General features: G+C 35.5%; 1 protein-coding gene across 1 annotated transcript in view; it reads left to right on the top strand.

The window, feature by feature from the left end:
* Positions 1–27,943, top strand: part of LRP1B (LDL receptor related protein 1B) — a 739,603-nt gene that overhangs the window by 617,315 nt on the left and 94,345 nt on the right. Inside the window, exons 51-59 of the mRNA XM_061354354.1 lie at positions 844–972; positions 1,930–2,052; positions 5,925–6,065; positions 7,182–7,369; positions 7,594–7,777; positions 9,742–9,827; positions 13,917–14,039; positions 17,360–17,541; positions 19,586–19,785. Coding sequence (XP_061210338.1) covers positions 844–972; positions 1,930–2,052; positions 5,925–6,065; positions 7,182–7,369; positions 7,594–7,777; positions 9,742–9,827; positions 13,917–14,039; positions 17,360–17,541; positions 19,586–19,785 — 1,356 coding nt within the window. The remainder of the gene's footprint in view (positions 1–843; positions 973–1,929; positions 2,053–5,924; positions 6,066–7,181; positions 7,370–7,593; positions 7,778–9,741; positions 9,828–13,916; positions 14,040–17,359; positions 17,542–19,585; positions 19,786–27,943) is intronic.

Raw genomic sequence — 27,943 nt, 5'->3', positions numbered from 1 at the left:
AGTCCTAAAAAATCAGTATTTACTTAACATAAAGCTTAACTTCAGAAGTGTCAAAAAATGGCAAATGAGTATAAGCAAGCAAAAATTGTCTCTCTTGCATGAATAGCACAAAAAATCAATTTTTAATTTGCTTTACTATTTTATTAATTTCTAATTAAAATTGGTAAAATATACACTGTTTCCTTTTCAGTGAAGTATATGTAACTTATCTAAGAGAATATATTAAATGACAGATTTCACAAAAGTTCACTTTAAACAGGGTAAAACTAATCCTAGGATGTAATTTTCTTATCTGCAGAAAAGCCTATTAAAAAAAAAAAAGTAGCCAAACAAACAGTACATTGAGTTACTTGCATTAGAACGGTCAGATATTTCCTTACTCCAACTACTATTGTACTTGGTACCCGTTGTTCTCCTCTACATGGGGCTGACTCATGCGGGTTTTGGATACCTCTCACCTCCTGGCATAAAGTACAGTGGTGCAAAGGTTACTTGATTTAAAGGATTAGTTCCTTCAGTCGGTTCAAACATGCAGTCAAATGTAAAGGTCAAAATTGGTTTGAAAAGTTATACAGCTGGATAGTTTCCATGAAGTACGGTAAGTACATTTTCCTTGCAGAAATTTAAGAGACTGAATAAATGAAAAGAATGGAAGAAATAGCAGATTGCCAAAATTTTACTATAACATACATTCTCAGACAATATGTTTATCATACTGTGCAGAACAAAATCTTCTTTCAGTTTTATTTTAAAATAAAAAAACCTTAGGCATTGCCTGTTACCTTAACAAAAAAGAAAAAAAAATCAGAACCTGTTCAAGACTCACATGTAATGCTTTTTCAGGTTCAGTGACCTGTGCAGCAGATACGTTCAGTTGCTTGGGCTCGCATGCCTGTGTTCCCCAACACTGGCTTTGTGATGGTGAAAGAGACTGTCCTAATGGAAGTGATGAGCTGTCAACAGCAGGCTGTGGTATGCATGTTAAAAAATTATATTTATTTTCTTGGTACTTTACAATAGCCAGATGCTGTTTGTGTTTGTGCCATCGTACTCTTATGCTGTCAAGACTGTTAGTAAAAACTGATGGACGACATGTGGGCATGCATACCGTGATTCTTCAATATTTTAATCAACCTAACTTCTTCCCATTTTACTAATAGATACTGAGACACATCAGCTGAAGATCAGTATGTATGCCACAACACAGACATTATACAACATGGTTACTAATGAAAATTAGCTCATTATTGACCATGTAGTTTTATTGCTTTTCCTGAAGAAAATGCTTCTTCATGTCAGGGGAGTTGTGCATCAAAAAGGGAGACACAGTTCTGTCTCCAATTTACTCTGGCTAATTGTTAGGAACTTGACATCTCTTGCCCTATAAGCTATTACTTCCAGTCTTCTGAGATATGTTCCTATTAAAAGTGTCTGGATTTTAGTAATAATTTCATTAGGGAGCTTATTTTATTAATGTCTATAAAAATGGTATAGGTTAAAGATACTGAAATATGTTCTCACCACTGAATACATATTCTATCACATACCATTTCTAGGCTGAGTTATATTTTGAGTATTTATGGATTTTAAAGAGCTTTTGTTCAGGAGCAGAGGAACACAGTAAGGACATCTGTAATTCCCAAGTTATTTTCTTTGGAGAGAGACTTTAGGTTATTTATAGACAGCATAAACTTCTGACACCTCTGTCTTGCATTACATGAGATCTTACTTTTTAACTGTCTTCCTGGAGATGAGTAGCTTTGTCTGCTATTCAATTCTATGGTGCTCTTTGTATGATTCAAAAGTTACATTTATTTCCATTGAATCCACTCAGACTAACTAGTTCTCATTTCAGCTTTCTGTAAGAAAATTAGTCTATATCTTACTTTTCTCAATTTCATTTATCTTTATGTACTGTATTTTCCATAGCTCCTAATAACACTTGTGACGAGAATGCTTTCATGTGCCATAACAAAGTCTGCATTCCCAAACAGTTTGTATGTGACCATGATGATGACTGTGGAGATGGATCAGATGAATCTCTGGAATGTGGCAAGTATAACAAAAGTAGAGTAAATTGACAAATCTCAAACTGTTAACTGTGAGACCTTCTGCTACTGAAAAAGAAGGCTCTTTGCTTTTTAAAATTGTTTTAAAGTCAACTTTAAATTATGCATTACCAAATACAACATGGTGTTAACACAGAGCTAGAGCTACAGTGACAAACTATTTGCTATAGTTGTGTCTTATAGTTGATTCAAATAATAGGCAGTGCCAAGCCAAGTGAACTGCTGTGGAAAAAATATCCTGCAAACCTTGAAAAACCTCTGAAGCCGAGCCAGTTAAAACACTTCAGCCAGTAGTGTGCACGAAATCCACAATAGAGGAAGCTTAATGTGAGTCTGGTTTGGGGCAATCCAAAGCACAGATACAGGCAGGGTATAGAACTGACTGAGAACAGGCCTGAGGAGAAGTACTTGGGGTTGCTGAAGAAGGTGTTGGTTGATAAAAATCTCAACATGAGCCGGCAAGTGTGCACTTGCAGCCCAGGGAGCCAGCAGTATGCTGGGCTTCCTCAGAAGGAGTGTGCCCAGCAGGTCGAGGGAGGTGATTCTCCCCCTCTACTGTGTTCTCGTGAGACCCCAAAGAACTGTGTTCAGCTCTGGGGGCCCCAACATAAGAAAGATGTGGGCCTTTTGGAGCAAGTCCAGGGGAGGGCCACGAAGATGACCTCTTATGAGTACAGGCTGAAAGAGCATGGGTTATTGAGCCTGGAGAAGAACAGAAGGCTTAGGGAGACCTTAGAGCAACCTTCCTCCTAAAGGGGTATACAAGAAATCTGGAGAGGGACTTTTTACAAGGGCAGGTAGTGACAGGACAAGAGGCAATGGCTTTAGAATGAAAGAGGAGAGGTTTAGATTAGATACAAGGAAGAAATAATTTACTGTGAGGGTGGTGAGGCACTGGCATAAGTTACCCAGAGAAGCTGTGGCTGTCCCAGCTGCAGAGGTATTCAGGGCCAGGTTGTATGAGACTTTGAACAACCTGATCTCATAGAAGGTGTCCCTTCCCAAGGCAAGGGATTGGAACTAACTGATCTTGAAGATCCCTTGAAACCCAAACCATTCTATGATTCTATGAAGTAAAAACCTGAAATACATCCAGTGTGGATAGTGGGTTCTCGTTACTTGCTGTCTCAGTCTACTGGTTCTCTCTTACTGTGCCACACCACTTGCCAGCATGGACTTCTGGATCCTTGAAGAAAGAAGGGAACAAACACATGTCTCCTAGGAAACTCCATTTGTTTTTTACTTCTGTAAACTACCTGGTGTTTTGAAAGGAGCACTTGCAACAATAGGCTGTTGTAGGGAAAACCTGCTTTGTTCATGTAGTTTAAACCAAATCAGGATCAAAGGAGGTTGTTGATTTAGTGATGCAAGATAACTACTTGGAAATCAGTGAACTGTACATTCAGTATCGATAGCAGCAACACAGCAAATAAACCATGCCTGCAAAATGTTGATATATCTTATGGGTTTCTAAACAATCTCGGGTTTATAATTAGTTCCCGGAAGTTCTCAGCACCCAGACACACACACAGAGCACAGTTAAGTACACCTGCTGTGCCAACCCAAGACACAGGATTCCTTGCATGTGCGCCCACTAATCCTCAGAAGGCTGTAGCTCTCATGAGCTTATATAGGCAACTCCACTTGAAGTGCCCATCCTGACAGGTTCAAGGCACATGCAGTTATATTTTGCTGTCTTAACAGATGGGTTCTCCAGGCCCTTTTGCCAAAAGTGTGATCCGAGTGTGGATCCACAGAATAATGAAATTGTAAACTATTTCTTCCATTAATAATAGTTTATACGAGCCAGAACCCTTTACAGAAAGTGACTCCTGGGTTTGTTCATCTGTTTATTACAATGTGATTGACTTGAATGGTGAGGGGAGTAAGAGAATGAGATGATGAGATTTTGCTTGGAAGCAGGCTGTAATTCTTAAATAAGTATTTAAATGAAACAGTCACTAACTTTATATAGGTGGGGATTTGGGGGTTTTGTTGTTTTTTCTGTAATTTTTTTGATGGTATATTTCATTTGTTTACTGCAACATTGTATACATGTGATGTCTCTTAAAATATTGACAAATAAATAGTGATAGTTTGACATACTTCTGAAAAGAGACAAAAGGGGGAAACAGCAACAGAAGCAGAGGATGTACAAATCTCTGATCTAATTGTGGTATAGACCTGCCTTCAGGCACTGTCTCTATTTAATTTCCACTGAGCAAGCTGAAATCTACAGCAACATTTGTTACGTGTTGCATGGCTCCAATGCAATTTTCTGTTAGCTGGTAATCAAATACAGATCTTAGTGTGTGACTAGTATGGTAAACTCGTTACATTCTTTTATGAGAAAGGGAACTGCTTGTAAAGACTAGGAATCAAATTCCAAAATGCACTTTTCAAGGTGTCAGGATGTGAAAACCAACAAGTATAAAATTACCAAGATTTTAAACTTTTCATTTCTGATTTGACTGCAGACTGTGCAAACTGATCATAGCTCTGTGAGATTCTAGAGCTAGACCTTTGCATCTTGATATCCAAAAAAAAAGAAAAAAGATACCCTTCAGCAGCCAGTTTACTGAATGGGATGAAATTTGGTTTGAAATACATTCCTAAAAGCTGAATTAAGGGAATCAATTTTCAAACCTAGCTTGTTTGTTTGTTCCAATTTATACCGTTAAAGGTATATTATCATTATATTATTCAGATATAATATAAAACTGGGACTGGTGATTAGAGTAACAAGATTTTACTTTTTACAGAATTTGTAGCTAAACAGATTTCGAAAGTTCACAGTCATTCTAATCCTTCAAAATTTCTTTGATACAAGTTTTGATTCTATTGTATAATCCTGTCTTTTAACTGAAATCTTAATAATTACATGTAAACAAACAAAAAAAAACCCAAACAAAAAATCAATGATTCAAGCTAGGGTGAACATGAGAACAAAATACATTATCCATAAATTGCATCCCCCATTGCTGCTGTTAGAGACAGAATACTGAACTACAAGAGATACTATCTTGAGTTTTAAACTAAATCAAGGTTTCTTTTCAAGAATCTTCTAAAGGACTACAGATTTTTTTGAGGCAGAATTTATATACATAGAATACAGGGAAAGCTATACTTTTCTTTCCCAAACAGGAACATAGGTTTTTTAGTAGTTGGTCTAGTGTGATGAATTTTACAAGTGAATGTTTTACAAATAGAAGGTGATTTTCCCTCTGGGAATTTTTCAACTTTCATGTTTCAATACTGAACTAAAAACAAAAACAAAACAAAAAAACTTGTGCTATCTTTTCTTAATTTTTGTACTGCTTTGTTTTTTAACTTCAGGCTAAACAGTTGTGTTCTAAGAAGCAAATGCCTGTCTGTGATTTCTGTACTTCATTATATATTATGATTTTCTGTTAAAAATCCACTTTAATTTTTGAAATGTATGCATTTTATACATACCGATTTTGTGACCATCTTGGAAAATGCATGTATGGCATGGTTAAAATACTAAGGTTCTGCATGTTTTGAAGGGAAAGCATATAGTAAAGAATACTGGCAAACGTTTGCTGTAGTAATTTCTAGAATGTCCTAATAACAGCAGAAAGTTAAATTACACCTAAAAGAAAATGTATTTATGATTGAGAGCATCATGAACACATTTTATGTATGTGGGTATTGCTTCATGACTATGCTGTGCTGCATAAGAGACGCTTGAGTCCTCTCACTGATAGACGCTTACGTATAAGCATATATGTATCTCTTTATGGAACAAAAGATACTTATATTGCCTGGTATGTGCAAAACTTCATGCTAAAAGTATGAAGCAAAGCACGAAGCCATGGATTGCTGTATTTCTAGGGTATCGTCACTGTCATCCTGGAGAGTTCACCTGTGCTGATGGAAGATGCCTCTTGAATTCTCAATGGCAGTGTGACGGTGATTTTGACTGTCCAGACCATTCTGATGAAGGACCTATAAACATAAAATGCAGAAGTTCAGGTTTGTTTTTAAATTTTTTAATATTTAAAAAAAAAAATATGTGGTTTAGAATTGTGGATAGGCATATGTAAAAGCGTGTATCTTAACTCTCCAGTGCTTTCATGGTGATATTCCTTATGTCTTGCAAGAAGAGTGTGTTGTTAGTCCTAAGCATCCAAAACCTCAGTTCACAAAGATCAAGCCACTATTTCCTGTGGCGTAAGATGATTGCTGTTTCCTTAATGCATTAATTTTGTTAGTAGTAAAATACAATTATATTAGTGTAATGATTGCCAGAGTTTGTAGCTTGCCCTGAGAATGTTTTCTATATTTATTATACTCCACACAAAAGGAGATCATACAAAAGGGGGCATAAAGTTGTTCTTTCTATAAATAATAAACACTCGTTTATTTTTATTAGTGAATTACTGGCCAAACATGATTGGTCTTATTGGTATTTTCTAATGACATGAATAAGTTTGCTACGGTCTGACTGGTTTTTGAGAGGTAAATGAATCCTGGTCTGCTTATAATACTCTATTCTGTAGCTTTTGAAAGACCTACTGTTACAAAAGATTTAGAAGTTTGTCTAAATCTTACAAAAAGAAGGATAAAGGACAGTAGCCCAGTCCTTTATACTAATTTTGATGGAAAACACTCATTTGCTTTGAGGAAAAACAACATGCCTGCCTTATATTTAAGGATTCTAATTCTAATCTGAAGAACCTGAATGTAGCTGAAATGACATATTCAAGTTTTGCCAAATGGGAAAAAACATGTATGCGTGGTTCTCAGACACGTTACTGAACCCCTCAGCATCCACAGGGGACAGAAGCCATGGTTTTTAAGTTTCGTAAACTGTCGAATTATATTTTGTGCAGAGATAAGGTAGAGGATTCTCAATTATACAAAAACAAATGTGCAGGAGGGTGCAATAATGTGGACATATTCACACATTCTCTAGGAGAGTGATAACCTTTAAAAATGCTGCAAAGTAAAATGGTATTATAATAATATCAATAAGAAATTTACACAGTTGTTTCATCTCACATGCTCACATTGCAGCTGTTCCAGGAGAAAGGTTATTTCAAATAGTAACAGACCACACCAAGTTGTGTTCTCTTTTTTGTTTTCCAGAGCAGTCATGTAACAGTTCTTTTTTCATGTGCAAAAATGGTAAATGTATTCCTCAAAGTGATGTTTGTGATAACAAAGAAGATTGTAGTGATGGATCTGATGAGAAAAGCTGCCACATTAATGAATGCCTCAGTAAGAAAGTTAGCGGCTGCTCTCAAGATTGTCAGGATCTTCCTGTTGGATACAAGGTGAATAATTAAAAAATGTGGTGTAATATAATGCAAATTCTTAATTCTTAATTACTGAATCTGCCTGTAAACAGTGTAAACAGCAAAGTAATTAAGATGACACTTGAAAAACTGAGACTAGATGAAAAAGTTTATTATTGTAGCATATTCAGAAGAAAGTACGTAAGATAACAAATAGAATGAATTATTAATTAAAATTGTATGTATTTGGTTTTCTTTCCCAGTGCAAATGCTGGCCCGGATTTCTGCTGAAGGATGATGGCAAAACATGTGTAGATATTGATGAATGTTCATCTGGATTTCCCTGCAGCCAGCAATGCATCAATACATATGGAACCTACAAATGCTTGTGTGCAGATGGGTACGAAATACAACCTGATAACCTAAATGGCTGCAAGTCCCTTTCAGGTATTTGTGAAATACTATAGCCCCATGGTCTCTGTACCCCTTTTATGCAGGATAAACAGTTACTTTGAAGTGCACTACTTCAGGAAACAATAGGAATATGATTCAATGTCTGAATGTAGTAATAAGTTCTATTTTTAGTACGTATGCTGCGCTAATCACTTGTAGTGGATAGTTACAGTGTATTATGAAAGTCTAAGGAACTTAATTAGGAAAAAGTATTAGGAAGGTTGAAATACATCACTTAATGGGTCACATAATAGTGTGTTTATGATAAGTGTTTAAAATACTCGTGTTGTTTTATTTCATCAACTTTAGAAATTAGACTGTACTTTCAGACTTCCTGGTATGAAAAGGAGAAATAGGAAAAAATAGTAGAAATTGCAAAATCTGTTATTCCTGTAGAATATTAAATCCACTAGACATATATAATACACAGTGAAGTTCAAGATACATAAGAATGTTGGTTACTTCTTCACCCCTCTGTCTATACCACTGATGTTATTATGTGCTTCAGCCAGTGAGATTTGCTAGATCAGTGAAAGGAAGAGTAAAATGTCAACAGGAAAGTAACAAACCCCCCATATCTGTGTTCTGCTGGATTTCCTTCATATTGCAGGCAATCTTTGGCTTGAGAAGACTCCTACTTATTCTAGCCTTGCACAAAGTTGTTTGGTGGGTTTTTTTTTAAATGTAAAACCCCCTTATATTTTCTTTCTAAATGACAAAACTGGAACCTCTGCCCACCTTATATTTCTGTCTCAAGTGCTTCCCCAAGTAACCAGAGGAAACACAGCAGAGGGCAGAAATATAGTATCTGGTTTTTCCTTTGCTCCCCATGTCACACCTTGTAAGCCACTTCTATGTTTAGAAGCCATAGATCACTCAAACGTGAAGGGGAGCTGGAATAGAGTTTATTGGAGTTGTAATATAGTAGATTTCAGAAATGACCATGACAAAGTACTCCATGCTGTGGTTATACTGCAAGGAGGTGCCAACATGTGGGTCTTTGGCCTAATGCTGATTTCTGACATAAATTGCTTTGAAATCCTTACAACACAGCAGAGTGTTACAGCCATTCTCTGCAAAACACTAAGTTAGTGCTGAGGATGATGTCTCAGATCTTTTAAGAACCGAATGGCTTAAGAGTTGAACATAAAATGCAAGCACAGTGATACAATGTATTCAATGTAAGAGCAGAGTAGGCTGGACAACATATTACATTCCTGGATGTATGAGCAGTAGGTACAAACTACACATTTTTAATTATTATTGGTATTTTTTTTAATTAATTTTAGCTGAGGTCTTTGTTAAGAGAGCTCAAATAAAGACAGAGGTTTTTTTAATTCTTTTTACTATTACATATATCATTGTCAGAGCTGTTTCAAAGTAAGTGATGGCATGAATAAGAATCCAAAGAAATATTTTTTTAAGCTAGAAAGCCAGGGGTAAAAAAAGCGGAATCTGATTTCAGTTCAGAATTAGAGAATCGAGGTTTGTCCAAACAGTTGTTTCTTTATGTCCATACTGTTCAGGGTGTCAAAATCTTAAAAAAATAAAATAATAATGATCAAAATATGTTTGGTTTCCAGCCATAACAAATGGCCTTAGTGAAAATTTCAAAGTAAATGTTGAAATTAAAACAAGTGATATGAAATATATTTCAAATTCAATCTCTGACATCAAGTTAGGATAAAATACAGTACGGTTCCCATCTTACAAAGGCAAAAAAGAACCCAAACAACTTACATTGAAAGATATACTAATTGATTGCTTTGTTCATTTTTTTACTGCATCATTGATCTTTCTTGGAACATTTGAATGTTTTAAATATTCTTTTAATCCATAACATTGATCAGAGCATGTAACATTTATTTTTCAAACCATCTGTATTTCAGCATTGTATTCCTGATTTTCCATAAATTAACGTAAAGCTAGTCTAATGTATTCTTTCTCCCGGGGTTTAGATGAGGAACCTTTCTTAATTCTGGCTGATCATCATGAAATCAGAAAAATTAGCACTGATGGATCCAACTACACTTTGTTGAAACAGGTATAATCATAGTACCATGCTCTAAGTTTAACTCGATACTTTTATTCTTTTCTAAAGTGTGCAGCTGACAGAAACATCATCCTATAATTGGCACTGTATGCACCATAGAACAACTGCAGTATCTTCACAGTTTTTGTAATATTTTATTTTAATTTGATGTGGTGAAAGCTCAGGCAGTTGTTTAATCAGTCATTCTGATGTACTAAAAAACTTACGTTATTTGTGATCCTCTTCTGTCACAATATGTTTTGTGCAATTTGTATATTTCACTTAAAAAAAAAAAGAAAAAAAGCCAGAAAAGCCCCTATTCGGCCTTGTATTATTTGGGCTACTTACTGTCATAATCCCAACTTTTTTCTTTTTTTTTTTTATTTAGATAGACAATAACAAGATTTACAGTATTGCAATACTTGAATTTATATCTTTGGCTAAATATTTGGGGTTTTTTTCAATCATTTTCTAAATTATTATGACAGGAAAAACAATGTGAAAAAAAACTACAAAAATTGCAAGGTCATCCAGTAAATGCAGAGCTGTCATTTTAGCAGTTTCTCATCTGCTTCTATGCTTCACCTAAGTGTAGTTACTTACCATAGATAAAAGTTCCAAAATATGTTTAATAAAAACATCTACTTCCTTGAATACTAATTAATCGATTGTAGAAATACTAGAAAAATCAGTTACTGCCAATGAATATCGTGAGGCTTTTTGTGACTTCTGTGTCAGGACGTTGCGCATCTTAATGTCACAATAGAGACACTTAGGTCTCCACAACAGTAATTACAAAATTAACCATCTTGCATTAAACATTGACTTTATTTAAACATAGCAAGCATTATGGTAAAGTCTGTTTGTTCTTCTGAAATCCTTCTGACTACCTCTCATTTTTACATCTCACTGCCTCTCCTCTTTTGCTGGTATATCTATTGATAGAAGCCTGTGAAAAGAGGGGAGCAAAAATAATTTTTCTTTATGGTTGGTGCTGACAGATTGACTCAGAGCTTCATTAGTCTTGAGTTTAATAGTCTCCTCTTCAGTATATTAGAGGCCATGTAGCTCCAGCCATGGAAGAGAATCTGTGTTTTCCATATCATATTTATTCATGAGTCTAATAAATACCTCTGCTATTGAACCTACTGGCCTTTGATCCTACAAATAAGGCATTTTTGAAAGCATCTAGATTTGAAAGCAAAAGAGGGAGCTATATCAGCAGAACAGGTGAACTGTCTTCATCATAAGGACGTCTTTTTTTGTCCTTGCAATGTTATGATGGGTCAGCTCTTTCTTAGAAGTTAAACAGATGAAGCAAATAAGAGAGCTGCTCTGGCAAAGGAGCAGACCCACCCTTCTCTGTGTATTTGATCTGTGCTTTGCCATTCTAGCAGTTGTGCATATAAACTCAAGAGTATAGGAGCTGATAAGATATGAACATTCAGGTGTTGCCGAGTTCTTATGTGCCAGCCTTTTCGTTTTCTTTTTTGAGGAGATTTTTTTTTCTTCCAAATATACAAAAACAGTACAAGTGTTTGAGTTGTGCCCCGTGTGTGTTCTTTGCTTTCCATTTCCTTCACTCCTAATTATCAAAATCCTTAGGGTTTCCACAGAGTAGATAGATAGAATCTTCTTTGTCATTAGCTGTGATTTTTACCTCCATTTTCTAATTGGGGCACCAGGACAACACAAAACGTGGCCTGGGATACCATATGCCATTTGTAACAGAAATAAAACCACAGGTTTAAGATGAGAGAATAATGCAGCTGATGTTGTTTGAAAACGAGATTATATGAGAAATAACAGTTATACTAGGAGGACTTTAAAGTGTCATGTAGATCACAAAGACGAGATGTCTAGACAAAGAACTCAATTGCAGATATACAGAAATAATTTTACCCACAGTTGATGTCCTGAGAAATACTGGAATAAAACTGAACTAAAAGAAAATACTTGAAAGACTTGCAGGCAGTCAGTTCTCTTTCTTAAGTATCAATATTTAAGAAACTTTTATAGTGTTGTATACAGATATAAAGCTAATTTTTCACAAATTACTGACTTGATTTCTAGTATGTTATAAATGTGTTACAGTGTTCTGTATTTGTTGCTCTGTTTTCTCCTTTGTTAAGAATTTGGAGTTAGGGTATATCTGTAGGTGTATTTATGCTAACAATAGAAAAAAGACAGAAGAATATTTTGGAGCACAGTTTTGACTGACAGAGCTGCAGTCAATTTTGTTAAAACATGGTATGCAAGGATGCCAGAGACGGACTCTTACCATGGACTATAGTGATAAGACAAAGGGCAATGGGTTCGAACTTAAACAGGGGAGATTTAGGTTAGATATAAGGAAGAAGTTTTTTACTGTCAGAGTTCTGAGGCACTGGAACAGGCTGCCCAAGGAAGCTGTGAATGCTCCATTCACAACTTGAACACTGCACCTGGCAACAGAATCTTAGAATAGTTAGGGTTGGAAAGGACCTTAAGATCATCAAGTTCCAACCCCCCTGCCATGGGCAGGGATACCTCTCTCTAAACCATATCACCCAAGGCCTTGTCCAACCTGGCCTTGAACACTGCCAGGGATGGAGCATTCACAACCTCCCTGGGCAACCCATTCCAGTGCCTCACCACCCTAACAGGAAAGAATTTCCTCCTTATATCCAATCTAAACTTCCCCTGTTTAAGGGGAATCTAAACTTCCCCCGTTTAAGTTTTCACCCATTACCCCTTGCCTTGAGCAACATGGTCTAGTGTGAGGCATCCGTGCCCGTGGCAGGGGGGTTGGGACTGTATGATCTTAAAGTCCTTTCCAGCCATAGCCATTCTATGATCCTGTGTGAGTTTTGAAAATGAGAGTGGTCCTTCAACACTGTATTGTTTCAGCCTTTCTTTAATAATAATTTGTGCAGTCTAATCGCTCTTTTTCCTCTGCATTTTGATAAAAAGGTAGATATACATTATTACACAGTAGTAGTCGGCAGATAAGCCATGCATCACTTTCTGTACAATTAAATATTGTTGTTCTTAGTTGTTCATTTTAGAGTTGCTAGTCCAGCACTCTACAGTCCCCTCTACAGCTATGAATTGCATTAACAAGGGAGGTTTCTGATCCATGCACGAGTAGAATGTCATTGAGTTGATAAGGGTATTGATTAACTGAGTTTGCTGTTTTAAAAGGAGTGCAAACTGTATTACTTCTTTTTACCACTTTCATTGATAGGCACACCTTTTTATATTAAGTGTAGATTTCGCTACATATCAGAATGTTAAGCAGATTGTGGGGCAAGGCTTTCCTATTCTTAGATAAGAAAGTAAGAACCATTGACTGAATGCAATCCCTTCCTTTCTTATCTGCAATTTGAGATGAAAAGTCATTATTATATGACTGCTCTTTCTGACCTATAGGAATACCTCAAATATGATCACTGCTCTTTCATGCAATGATTTGGCTTAGTAATTTTAGCCATAGGAGACTTCGAGATGCCTGGATCTCCTAACTTTCACACTTTATGTATATGCTACCTCTGTGTGTGTATATGCACATATATATGTGCACACTACCCGTAATATAGCATCTAAAAATTTAAGACTAAATTTAAAATAAAAATTAATAGTTTTTTGAACATCACAGTTTGGAATTCCTGATTAATTTATATTAACAATGAAATGTTGTCATTAGACAAAGTTCATAAATTTCCAAGTTTCTTGTTACAAAATGAATACTACCTAGTTTTCCAAAGGAATACCAAAGGTAGTAATTAACAGTAATGCAGCAAAAGTTAAAGCATTTACTGCTAAAGTTCAATTTAAAAATAAGAAGGAAAAATGGAGAAGCTTCTTTAGTTTCATGTCATCTGCATTTTTGAAGTGAGATAGTTCTTCATCACCATATTTCTGTTAAACATTTTTCTCTCACTCTAATTATTTACAGGTAACGTATGGAAAATGGGAGAGATACTTCAAATATAGGCAGTCAGTAAAATAAAGCATTTTGAGTATTACATGCAATGTATCTTGTATTCTGAATGCTATCCAACAGTTGGTATTCAAACATTTGAATAAATGGTCTTTTTTTTTTTTTTTTCCTGGTTTTAGGGGCTGAACAATGTGATTGCAATTGACTTTGACTATAGAGAAGAGTTCATCTATTGGATTGATTCCAGCAGACCAAATGGCAGTCGCATAAACAGAATGTGTTTAAACGGAAGTGAGATCAAGGTAAATTGGGATTTAATAATTTCCCTACTAAAATTTTTTTTTTTTTTTTTGCAAATTTGAGGAAATGCTCCTTCATGCTTTTAACCCAAATTATAAGGTTTTGGTATATACATACAAACACAGCATAAGCTAGCAAGTACTAGTAAAAATTAATTTAATTGCATTTGTTTCTTATTTGAAGTACAGATAAGGATTAAGAGGACTGTATTTATAAGCTAAATTCCTTATGAACATGACAATTGAGTGAATTGGCAGTTCAGTGCGGTTTACCAGATGCCAAAGAAAAAAGAGGTATAATTAGGTATAAGTTGTCTAAATATGTATCATTTCTTTGTATACAATTTTCCATGGTCTTCAGTTTGTCTCACCTCCACTATGCTGATAATGAAAATAATTCCATGTCTTTGCTGTGAATAATATAGAGCAAAATTGTGCTCCAATTTCTGTACAGCCTGTTTTGTTGTGGTTTTGTTTTGTTTTGTTTTGTTTTTATTGTTTTCTTTGTAGTGGAATAAGTTCACAAAACATTTTCTTTGAATTTGTGAGAAGCAGTAAAGAATTCTTCTTTGTTTATTCACTTATACCTGACCTTCTTAAATACGGAACAAATAAGCAGAAACGCAGCCTGGGAGTTTTGTACCCTCATTGTACACCAGCAAATTCTGCAGAGAGAGAAAAGATTAAAAGATTTCTATTTTTCATTTGCAGTTTGGTACATGAGCTGGCACATACTCAGTGCGCACCAACTTCAGTCTTTTTAAGGGCTAAGTGTGAAACTGATTACCGTCAGTGAACCTTGCTTGCATCCTTCACATGGAAGTAATTGTTCTCAGAACTTTAATAACATGCGAATGAGCATAACTTATGGCACTCTGATTCCATTGAGGTAAAACTAAAGCCTAAAAAAATAGGAGAGAGGCAAGTGTGAGGTTCAAAATCCGTAATCCATTAAATCCTTGAATGCTTTTCCCAGTCAAAAAGTTGTAGTTACCAGGTATTGCTTTGTAACGATGTAATAATCTATTTTTTTATGAACAAACATTAAAAGAAATTTAGGTTGGGAGGCATAGAGGGTATTTCTTTTTTCCTTCATTAATATTTTGCAATTTACAGAACTAGTGCCATGTTGATGGAGATTTTATTCAAATAAGATGCCAAATTCAAAGCAAAAATTGGGGGAGGGGGAAGTGCATTTAATTTTCATAAGAATATTTGGTTTGTTTCACTGAAAAACTTATTCCAGGTTTAACTTCTGAAAGCTAAAAATACGTGGAAAAATTTATCAAGAATTATATATATTGTAGTTATCTGATATTTTTATATTAATCTTTTATTTGGTGCCAGATAACTTTACATCTCTCTGAAATTTTAATGGGTTACCCTAGCACTGTTACAAATAATTAGTTTCCCAGCAAACCTGCTTAAACGATAATATTTGATATATTACCTAGGAATTCCCTTTTAGAAGATAGCATCTTTTTTGCATACCAGCCCAAGATTTCTTGCTCTGGGAAACCTAATGACATCTAATTTTTTTTCTGTATCTGATCATGTAGGAGACATTTACACCATTGAAGCAACAACTTTTCAACTTAATGTGTCCATATAATGTGTTCAAACATTAGCACAGTGTTTCGTGTATAGTATTGTATTCAGTTAAAATCTGTTATTGGAAAATGCTGTAGTAAGCTGGATTGTGTACGTGAAATGTCAGACTAGTGATCTCAGTTACCGGCATAAGCTTGAAGTGACTCTTCAAAGGAAAAGCCATCAGAGACTTAGTTATTTTTGTTGATGCTTCTATGATTCTATGATCGTGTAGCTAAACCACTAAGTTTGCAGAGCTGTCCATTTCTACTTGAAACGTCCCATGTTACAGTGCAATGTTTACTGTAATTACAAGTTTATAAAACAGTGAAGCTGATAGTGCTGAACTATTAGAAAATAAAGTGGTTTATTCATATTAAGAAGTTGTTGCGTGCCTGGATTTTTTAGAAGATTTTATAAGGTGATAAATAATGTAATAACCTGAAAGGGTACTTTTACATATTCATAACTATAAAATTGGTTTAAAGTATCTCACAGTATCCCTTCTTATCTTGAAGGCTTTCCAGTATCTTCAAATGGTAAATAAAATTAGAAATAGCACAGTTGCACACAGTCAGGGTTACCTGTAAAATTTATACTTTATTGCACATGCTATTAGTGGTAAAGATGACAATAAATTAGAATGTATGCTACAGTAATAAATCCATCATTAATACTTAAGAAATCTCAAATATTTCCAAGTATTGCTCTCTCTGATTTATGTTGTTATTTGTTGTTGTTTGGTGGTTTTTTTTAATTAGGTTCTAGTTGCACAGACCTAACCAGGACCTAATCAGGAATAGAACAGGTTAACATAGACTTTATCAGGAATAGGATTTTTAAGCCTAGACGTTAGATTCTGATGATTTAGAATATTCAAATGTTACTCGACACTTGACATAAGTACTCCCAGCCAAGCAAGACTGAGTCATACAATCATGATGGGATTTGTAATCATGTATATCTAGAGGTGTTTAAGTGTCAGAGTTACTGAAGTCGTCAGAAACCTTGAGATTAACACATCCTTGTCAGTAGAGCACAAGCTTTCCAGTAGGTCACTAAATTGCTTCTGTACCATAGTTCATTCCTTAATATCGCAGTCTTTTTGAAACTTAACTGATTCTTGGAAAGCTCATCTTTCTTCTGCCACATGAATGCTGGAAATAAGAGTGTAGTATTTACTTTCCACCTAGGTAGTCTTTTTTCTGTTTGTCTGAGTGCCCTTATGGTATATGTGTCATGATGACATGGCACTACTGTGATATTAAAATGAAAGATATTGCTGATGTGGGCTGGTGGGAGAAATGGTAAGCTAATAAACACATGTGTTCAAGAGCATGCTATGACAAGAAAAGCCTCATGTCCATTTGGTTCTTTGAAAAAGAAACAGAATAGTAAATGAAAAAGTCTTTTTTTTTTTTTTCATTTTTAGATATAAAATGAAAGAAAGTTAGAGGATAATGCAAGGAAGTTCAAAAGTTGGTATTTACTACATCACAGTATTCTCCATTCTCCCTTACTATAAGCGAAGTTGTCTCAGTTACACAAGAAGTGTCATTACTTTGGAAGTATAATTGTTTAACAGGAAATAATACCTTTTTTTTTTCTTTGCATTTTGTATGTCACTGTATCATATATCCAACCGCTCAATATGCTGGTATTAGTAACTCTTGAATTGTTTTTCCTTTTTCCAGTATTTAGATCAGTAATTTATGTAAATTTTGTTTTATTAGGTTGTCCACAATACAGCTGTTCCTAATGCACTGGCTGTTGATTGGATTGGGAAGAATCTCTATTGGTCTGATACTGAGAAGAGAATAATTGAGGTGTCGAAACTAAATGGCTTGTACCCTACCGTCCTTGTGAGCAAAAGAGTGAAATTTCCTAGAGATCTGTCCTTAGATCCTCAGGCTGGGTATGAAGCAGCCATTTTGTACTAATTCATATTTAATCCTAATTTTATATTTAAAACCAGAAGATAGGAAGTACTAATTAGTTTTTTATTATCTAACTTTCAGCTACACTGGATGTCAGTAGTCTAAAATGCATTACTGATGCTTACTGTCTCATCATTAGATATAAAATTGGTGTAATAGAAAGATGAATGCAGGTACTAAACCACATTTTGTTATATTTACTACTCTGCAAATGTTTTATTTTGGTAGGAGGAAATCATATATTTAAAAAAAATCACCATCTGTTTTAATAAATGTGTTAGTAAATATCAAAAAGTTCATGTTACATGGAAGACAATTCTTACATCTTGCTTTGTTTGCTCACTGAAGTAAGTTATCTTGTTAGTACTCTTCTCTGTGTTTACTGATTTCCAGAATAATTTAGGCCATTAAACTACTGCATACTTGAAAACTCTGATAATTTCTCATAATAATCGGAGTGAAAATGTTTTTTCCCATGTAATTCGAAGGTAGCTTTTACCTTTTTTAGTTTATAAAATTAAAGTTTTGGGTTTTACACAGATCTAACAACTGGACTGATTAATTATTAGAATACAAGGGTATTTTTTAGGAGACTTAGTTTATAACTTTAGTTTTCAGAAATTTGAAATGATCGATATACTTGACAAATCTATTGCAACCACAGTGATAAGAAGTGAGAAATGCCTAGTTAGTTTAATTATTTTAACTGATACTTTTAATTGCTAGTTTTGTTAATTATTGCATGATTTATAATTTATTTATTAATTAATAAAAGTCTGTGCAGTTATTCTGAATGCAGTTTTGGGCACCACCACCATTTTTGATTTCTTAACTGGTGAGGGAGCTATGGAAATCAGTGAACTGTACATTCAGTATCAATAGCAGCAACACAGCAAGTAAATCATGCCTGCAAAATGTTGATATATCTTATGGGTTTCTAAACAATCTTGGGTTTATAATTAGTCCCCGGAAGTTCTCAGCACTCAGACACACGCACAGAGCACAGTTAAGTCCTCCTGCTGCCCAGCCATTTGGAATAGTATTGTCTCTTCTTTTTTTTTTTTTTTCTTCTCTTTGTAAATGAGAAATGCTAAATCAACTCTACTGCTGATGCCATTCAATAGTAATGGTATGTTTCAAATATAAAGTTTTCTGTTGGAGTCACTGAGAGAAGTTCCCTTTCTCTACTGCTTATGTGAAGCAGGCTAAGCGCCAACATGTTGCACCTGCATTTTGTAGGATAGCTGTATCTGTTCTTAGGGCCACTATTTTCTCCTGCAGATAAACAGTATTCCAGGTGGCTGTTAAGAATATAAGTTGCATCTGGGTTTTTGATAGCCTGCCCAAAACCTGTAGTGTAGAAGCACATCAGCTTCCCAGCTGGAAAGATCTGCCCTGGGGTTCTAAGTAATGGTGTATACAATAGCAACATGCATCCGTATACCATGTAATAGGACTTTCTCTTCTTTATGACAAACATGCTCTGTATTGTGGCTAAATAACGTAGACAAGAAAATTGCTATTTCTCAGCGATTTGTCCATTTTTAAGCCCTTTATGTGAGAAACAGTTCTAATGTTTTGGAACTAGTACTTGAAGTAACAGTTTGCATTAGATTACTGTTAATGACAAAATGAGGGTTTGTAATATGTGTAAAAAATAGTAACTGAAATACAGTATTTGTGATAGGTTTAGTACTGGTGCCATTTTTGCAGGATATGAGATTTGTGAAATTCAGTCTGGCTGTACTTCACATTCTAAGGTATCAAGACTAAGCAGTTTAAATTTCATTTTTTCTAGTTCATAATTAATATGACAAAATTATATCTAATGTAAGGACACTCCTTGTCAAATCCTTCTCATTTAGCACACGGATCTAGAAAAATCACAAAATCTATCTGGAATATGAAAACATTATAGAATATTTACTGATTTGTTCTTGAGATTAATTTACTTAGTTGATTTTTTAATTGCTGTTATTTTTGCATCTGTCAACAAAATAGCGGTTGTGTTTTTGTTTATAGATATTTATACTGGATTGATTGCTGTGAGTATCCTCACATTGGCCGTGTTGGTATGGATGGCTCTGGTCAAACAGTTGTCATAGAAACACAGATATCTAGACCTACGGCTCTTACAATAGATTATGTCAACCACAGACTGTATTGGGCTGATGAAAATCATATTGAGTTTTCTGACATGGATGGATCTCACAGACACAAAGGTTAGTCAACAGCTTTTTTATTTATTTTTCTTTTTCATAATTTTTAAATTGAAGATGGTGTGCATGTTAAGTGTATTTATGTAACAACTATTTTAAAACAGTTTTGCAGGCTTGATACAGTCTCTTTTTTATTAATATTTTAAAAGCTGCTTTTCCCATTCTTTCTCTGTTGTGACTATGAATATTTTTTAAACATGCAATAATACATGTCTATGGAAAAATTGTCAAATGAAAATAGCAACTCTAGGAACAGACTGAGCAGTCGGACCATCAGTTCTGTACTCTAGTGTATGTTCACAACACATGTTCTCAACCAAGTTACAAAGCCAGTGAAACCTGGCTGTTTAAAGGGGGAGAGATAAACCCTGTGTACCTTGTGCCAGAATGTGGCTAATAGTAACCATTTGTCCAGCCTGAGAAGGCCTGGAAATGCCAATTAGTCTGCTCAGCATGAGTCAATGAGATCAGTATTGCAGATGTAATTTGGGGCTTTCCTTTTGGGGGTTTTAGATGGGAAAATAATAACTTCAGAAATGCGTATGTAGTGAAGTAATCGTTATCCCTGTTTTCTGCTTCTCACGTGACAGATAATTAAAAAGCTGGTACCTTTTATCTATAAAGTGTTTTAAGAAAAGTTTTACACTATGATGAATAGCTCTCATATTCCAAATGGTATAATTAAAGATCTTTCACTTTAATTCAAGTATATGGAATACTCAATATCAGTGTGCTCGTTTTGAGGGTTTTTTGTTTGTGCTTTTTTTCTTTGAGATGAATCTCTTACTGAAACTCCCTTCTACAATCCTTACCAATACATCAGGACTGTGTCTATCCTGGTAAAACTTACATTTGGGCTTTATTTTAGGCTTTTTTTCCCTGCTGGCTGCCTCCAGGTTTTCTCAAAACCAAAGTCCATGAAATAACTACTTTATTTTCAGATTGAAGCTTCTCTGTGAAATAAAGGGAAAAAATAAAGTTCTAGCCCTTTTCCTCATGAATAGTAAGTTATAAATGCTGAACATAATGAACAATTCAAGGACAGTTATTTGAGATAGTAGATTGGAGATACTCCAGCAATAGCTATGAGAGCTGTAAACATTCCTGTTTACCTCAGAATTAACTTCCATGGTTTTTTAATGAACACAGGACAGTCGTAACCTGCTCACCTAAGCAGTACTTGCCAAGACATACCCTTGAGTGCCAGCTGGATTCCTCTTGGCAGTCAAACAGATGAAGCAAAGCTTTGTACTTCTCTTCATGTTATTCTCTCTGCTGCTATCCTGCTATCTTGTTCTCTTACTCTTCTTTCTGGATCTTTCTTAGGAAAGAATAGCCACTGTGTCTCTCTTAGCCCCACCCTGACCACAGTGGTCAAACCTTTCCTGAATTTACTCTTTCAGCCTGAAAGTCTCAGATATTTCTTTCTTAGAAAATGTTCTTCTATCACTAAATTTCAGAAGTTATCTGCAGAATTACAGTCATGTTGTCTTTGGTGTCCACTGCTTTTATCTCCAGCCTATGGATTTCTTTTGCCTGAGGTGGCAAAATTAGCTTAAAATTCTTCTATATTGATGGAGTTAGTGTCTTCCCCTGAGGATATGTGAACCTAGAGAAGAAGAATATTTGTCAGAAAGCCACAGCTGGTACCAGTGAAGAGCAGTGTTTCATACAACAAATTCTCTTTCTCCTTCAGGAGAGGAGCACCACTGCTAGTTTTAGACAGCTGACTGCATTCATGACTGTTAAAGAGCATGTCTAACTCTCCAGGTATTACACTCAAGGTGTCAGGTATTACTGGAAGTTCTGTAGGCTTTCACAGCTGATAGTTTTACCATTTCCACTTGTAATGAAAATTTATAAATATTTGGTACCAGTTAAATATCTCAGGCAAGCTCCAAAAGTGACAGTGACTTCGTGTAAACCTGCTATCGTACTACTTTTGTGTAAATATGATCTGTGAATATTCAAGCAATAAGAAACACGCTTTAGGAGAGGAATCCTGAAGTATTTAAATGATGTGGGAGGAAGATTTTCTCCTTAGCTAATGCTGTTTGTCACTTTCTGTTGTCAGAATCTGCACCAAAAATGTAGTTATCAAAACAAAATCAAGTTGTATAAAAGTTTCTACAGTAAAAGCAGTAGTATTCTTGGTGCCTGAAATGGATGGAATATGCTTGTAGGTACTCCAAAGGGTGCTTTGCAAATTTTGCAAAGCTCCTACATAATGATCAATTTGCCTTTAATCAGATTTTTTTCCCTGCTTCTCCTGGAGCAAGCTACCAAATGAATTTTGCATGTCTTTATATTTCTACACAAGAATCAAAATATTTCTGGAAGATACAGTTTAACCACTGCAAACTAATTGCCTTAATAAGGGAAACTCAGGGGAGTTCAGCAGTGCTTGGGGTTTAGAGGAAGTGAAACTGTGAGCCCTTTTAGGTTTCTGATACAGGAAATTGTAATCCATGTTGATAAGCACTTAATGAGAAAGATTAGGTTTATATGTTGTGATGTGTTTCTTGAAGACATTTTGTTCACGTGGATTTCATCGCCCATTTTCAGACACACACTATTGTCAAGGTTAACTAAAGGATGGTTGAGTTTGTGTTTTCAAATGGAGAAGCATAAAGGCATAGATATGCTGACCATAAAATACATACTCACAGACCAGAAAAAAAAAAGTATAAATGGTAATCATGTGAGTAATGCAATCTGTATTGCTAGTTATTGTAAGCGAAGTATTTCCCGCCTGTTTCTGTGACCTTTGAGGATAAGGCAAATTTTTCTGAGAACATGCTCCTGTGATCTTAAGTTATCTGATACAGAACGTATCTGAGAATGTCACAGAGATGTCACAAGACTCAGCAAATAACTTATCTTGTCAGAATGGGTTGATCTCATATCCTGAAGAGGTACTGTTGTATGAGATAGACTGCAGTGTGCTGTTCTCTGCACTAAATAATTCTTGGGGACAAACAGAACAAATTTATGCTAATTATTGACATCCTGTATATTAGACCAAGGACCATTTTTTCCATGCAATGGGAGTTTACATGTATTTAGATCTTAGCATTAACACTTTGCAACAAGGTGTTTATTCTGGTTTTGGTGTTGGTTGTTTTTTTTTTTTATGATGAATCTTACAGATTTTTTTCAGGAAAAGAGAACATCTGCTGCTTTTCTCTTGTAAAGTTTCTGCAATTCAGTAGAGAAATGGGCTTTTATAATTATCAAGAGAGTCCTAGTAAGAACTTTGAAAACATGCTAACTAGGCCAGAACTCTTACCGTACTTGGGAGCTCTTCTTGATGCTAGGGGCAACATCAAGACCTTGCTTATCTATTTGAAGTTTAATTCTTGATTATGTAAACTCTTTAAGAGCTTAGCCAGTTTACCACTGCAGCATTTGCAAATGTTATGCACAGTAAATGATTAAGCAAGCATTGAAGCACTAATCTGGCTAAGCACTAAGCTGGTTTGCTTCTGTGAGTGTTCAAAAAAAAAAAAAACAAAAAAAAACCAAGCAACCCAGCATTTAAGTTTTTGTCAAACTTTACAGCTACTTTTGGTTCCCACTGCCCAGAGGAGATGTAAGCTTCACAGTTCCCTAGGTATCTGATTGCCTCATGCAGTTTTTCTATCCTTCAGAGCTCTTAAAACCCAGAGGTGCCTACCATTTTCCCATTTCACTCTTTGAAGATGAGAACTGAAGTATAATTAAACCATAAAAGTGCATTCTTTTAATGTTTAAGAAATAAAGAAGGTTCTCTGAGCTTAGTCCTTAACTGTGTTGAGTTCTTTGATGTTTATACTGTAAAAACAAAAGTTGAGACCTTTTTTGCTTCATTTTACAGCTGTGGGAAAATTAAGCAATGACAAGGTGTTTGTACCATTAATGAATTAAGTATTCATAAATTACTTCTTTAACTGTAATATGGTTAGCAGAGAGAAACTTCCCTATAGCATCTCAATTTGAAAAACACTTTTCTTCATGATTGGCTTCTGCCAGAGTCTTTACAAACCTCAGAATTGGTGTACATATATGCAAGTTTGAAAGTATCGAGTATAAGAGCTTTGGAGATTATGACCTTTTTTAAAAAATTTCCATTCATACAGGCTTTGTAGGTGAAGAGTGGGTATTTATGTCTAATTCTGAACTTTGCCACCAGAGTTTTTTAAAAGAGTAAATACAGTTATTAATGAAATCGTCCTAAGAGATTATGGAAACCAGTTCGTTCCATATTTATACTGTGTTTTCCATAGCTCAAAAGTTAGAGAAACCTGAAAAGAAGCTTTTTCACAGCAGATGAGGAATAAACAGTAGTTCCGATATTGAGAGATTTTTTCCCAACTTTTGAGGAATCTATAGAATTATTCAGTGTAGCCACATCTGATAACACAAACTGATAATTGCTTCATTCCAATATTGCATTCTAGGTTCAGTTTTTATAATTGTTCAGATAAAATTCTCCAATTCATGTGTCTTCCTAAATCTGATCATTTTATTTTATTGTATTCTATCTCTTTTAAAGGATAATATTCAGGAAAAATACCTATATTAAAGGCTATTCACACAGTTACATTACTGTAAGCTTCCACAGTCTCCAGTTTATGGAGCCCAGTTTATGAAGATTGCCAACAGGTTGGTTTTTGTGTCTTCCGCTATTCTTGTGATAATATGCCCAAATTTGATTAGATTATAAACTTCTGAAAATAATTTTTCTACATACTCATGAGGAACTTAGCTGACATTCATGCATATTTCCATATGAGCTGGACATGTGCCATCAAAAATTTTAAAGGATGGGCATTACTTTCCATGCAGTTGTTCCTGTCAGAAAGTAATCAGAAAAGAGAGCATACAGTGTTTCTTGTGTCACAAGGTCTCCCCTGGTTTATATCAATACAGTCAAAACCAGGAGGTTTTTGATGAAGAAAGTTGCATAGTATTGAGCAGCTTCTATGATTGCAGTAGATGATAAATGAGATAAACCAAAGGGGCTTAACAGTTCATGTGCTCATAGCTGGATGATGGCAGGCAACAATACAGGCAGGAGCATGGAGAGGCGAAGATAAAGGAAGGGGTTGCTTCGGGGCAGAGTGCGAATGAATGAATATTGAAAAGAGCAACAGGACATGAGTCCAAGGTATAGGGGCTGATAGGCAAGTAAATGGTCTCTGTAAGTCTGAAAAATGATTAAAGCATCTTTGAAACTCATTAGCAAACTGTTGAGTCATTCTACTCAAACGATGATTTGTATATATTTGAGAATAATCACTTGTGTGAGAGCATGCTGCCGTCTACTGCTGCAGAGTAACTGGCATATAAACAAGTGCTCACACTGAAATTCAAAAGTCAATAAAGCATTTTAAAGTGGGATAGTAAAATATTTCAGTTCTAGGTCTGATCAGCTGATTTTAAAGGTAGATTTTTTTTTAAACTTTATCCACCTCTTCCTGAGACATCATTATAAGTCATATGTAAGAGCTTTAATACCACAGATACATTCGTACCTTAAAATGTTTAGAATTAAGTCTAAATTTCCTACTTCTTTTGTGATAGTAGTTTTGGGATATATAACAATTTCTGTGTGATTTCTTTATACTGAAATATTCTCAGTTTTTACTATTTCAGTTGCATTCTTTGATTTGTAACATATCTTGCCTCTTCAGTGCTAGGACTTGTATTGTCCATACTTACCGTATTAATGTGTGATGTATATATTACCTTTGCAGAAGGAAATATATATTAATGCCACTGTCCATCATATTTGAAAAATCATGGCAGTTAGGTGTGTTCCCAGTGACTGGAAAAAAGGAAATACAAGCCCCATTTTCAAGAAGGGGGAAATCGAAGACCTGGAGAACTACAGACAAGTCAATCTGATCTCTGTGCCTGGCAAAATCTTGAAGCAGATTCTCCTGGAAAGCATGCTAAGGCACATGAAAAACAATGAGGTAGTTGGTGCCAGCCAGCATGGCTTCCGTAAGGGGAAATCCTGTCTGACCAATTTGGTGGCCTTCTGTGATGGGGCTACAGAATGATGGATAGGGGTAGAGCAGTTGACGTCATCTACCTGGCACTGTGCAAAGTGTTTGATACTGTCCTGCATGGCTTCCTTGTCTCTAAATTGGAGAGACATCAATTTGATGGATGGACCACTCAGTGCTTAGAGAACTGGCTGGATGGCCACATGCAGAGTTGGGGTCGACAGCTCAATGTCCAGGCAGAGACCAGTAACGAGTGGTGTCCCTCAGGGATCAGTGTGGGGACAGATCCTGTTCAACATCTTTGTCAGTGACATGGACAGTAGGATCGATGTGCCTTCAGCAAGTTTGCCAACGACATTAAGTTATGTGTTTTGGTTGATACGTTGGAGGGCAGGGATGGGATCCAGAGGGACCTGGACACACTTGAGAAATGGGCCAGTGCCAACCTCAGGATGTTCAGCCATGGCAAGTACAAGGTCCTCCACCTGGGTCATAGCAATCCCAGGCACAGATACAGGTCGGGCAAAGAGATTCAGAGCAGCCCTGCAGAGAGGGGATTGACTGTATCTCAAAAAGATTACAAGCTGAATGTAAAATGAGATAAAAATTATTACAAGGAAGTTCAAATGGAAAGAGGACAGTATGGGCAAGTAATTGCCACCCAAGAGAAGATGAGCAATTTTCCAAGTTCATTTAGTATTGTAAGTATAATGGCTATTTTCTTTTTTAGTGTTTTGCTTCCTTGATGCTGTTTGTTGTTGGAGGGGTACTGAATTGTTAAAAAAGAGCTTATCACTGGTTTCATTTGGGTCATGATGTCAATAGGCTTTATATTTTTATTTTATTGCAGTTCAGACAATTTAGAGTTTCAGAGAGTGTAATGCAAAGTAATGTAGCCTGGTTTTTAGGGTTTAATCACCAATGTAAATATTCTGTCCTCGGGTGCCAGAATTCTTAAACAGAAACTGCTCTACTGCCAGAGAGGGGAAAGGTGGCCATTTAAAATTATGCTTAGCAGTCATTAATTACCTTTAGTAGTTACTTACCAGCACTGGAATTCTGGCTTTGCGAATGTGTTTTTGGGAAGAGCATGACAGGAATCTTTTCACCGCTTCTGTTCTTGTAGACTTTGCACAAGGGCATAGCAAGACTGTAGTCCTTTCATTTTGGAAAGGGAAGGAGCAGGTATCTTTCTAGCTTGGAAGTAATCAGTCAGCTTCAGCTTGAACAGGAGCTGAACACCAAATAAAATCTAACCTTCATGGACATGATAGAGCATGGATATTTTTGTAGTGGTTATTGGTTAGAAGATGTTAGCATTTTGGGGTTTTTTAAGGGTACTTATTGGCACATGAATTTTACTGGCTGACAATGAGACTTTTTCATTTTTTCTTAACATTAGTTACACTATATGATTTTACTTTTAGAAATATTTGTGTTTCAGTAAAAGGCAAGTGAGACTGGGCTTCACTTCTTCTGTATGGCTTCTGAAGAAGCATATTTTGTAGTTAAGTAATCCCACATGGCAGGTTTTCCACCCCTGAAAAAAAAAAGGAACTTTTTTTTTTTTTTATGCTTAAGTAAATGTACTCAGAAAATATAAGGGAAAAAGAGTTCACACAAGAGAAAAGTTCACATTTTTGTCACAGATATGACTTCCAACATATGAATTTATATTCTCAGATCCAAATAAGTACAAAGTGCAAGAGAGAGATGGACGTACATCTTAAATATCTGCATGCTTCTCATATGTCTGCATAATGGTGTTCCCTCCTGTGGAGATGTGTGGCTCTTCCCATAAGTTTTGCAGCACTTTATCTCCCTAAATTATGTTATCTATTGCATTTTATTATTGTTAAAGTATCTAATAATTTTTATTTTTCACTGCTTCTGATCTGTTGCAAGCCTCCCCTTTTTTTCCCTTTCACCACCTACCTGTATTTATTACTCCTTTATGATAGGCTTTCTGATAGGCCTATGTATTCCTTCTCTTTTCTGCCTTCTCTTCCCATCACATATGTCATCTTCCTGTTTGGGATTAGCATTCAGTGTGAAGGAACCCATGGTTTATGTATAAAATGAAACACCAGTAGAAACCTAGAGGTAGCAGTAGAAGGCCTATTAGAAAAGGAGGGATTTCAAGGGATTCACTCATCTTTGGTAGGAAG

This window comes from Neopsephotus bourkii, unplaced genomic scaffold (genome assembly GCF_033783945.1).
Source record: "Neopsephotus bourkii isolate Nb327-2 ecotype Australia unplaced genomic scaffold, CSIRO-AGI_Nbou_v1 NB_730, whole genome shotgun sequence".
NCBI classification, from domain to species: Eukaryota; Metazoa; Chordata; class Aves; order Psittaciformes; family Psittacidae; genus Neopsephotus; species Neopsephotus bourkii.
This window is presented reverse-complemented; position numbering and strand designations above follow the sequence as displayed.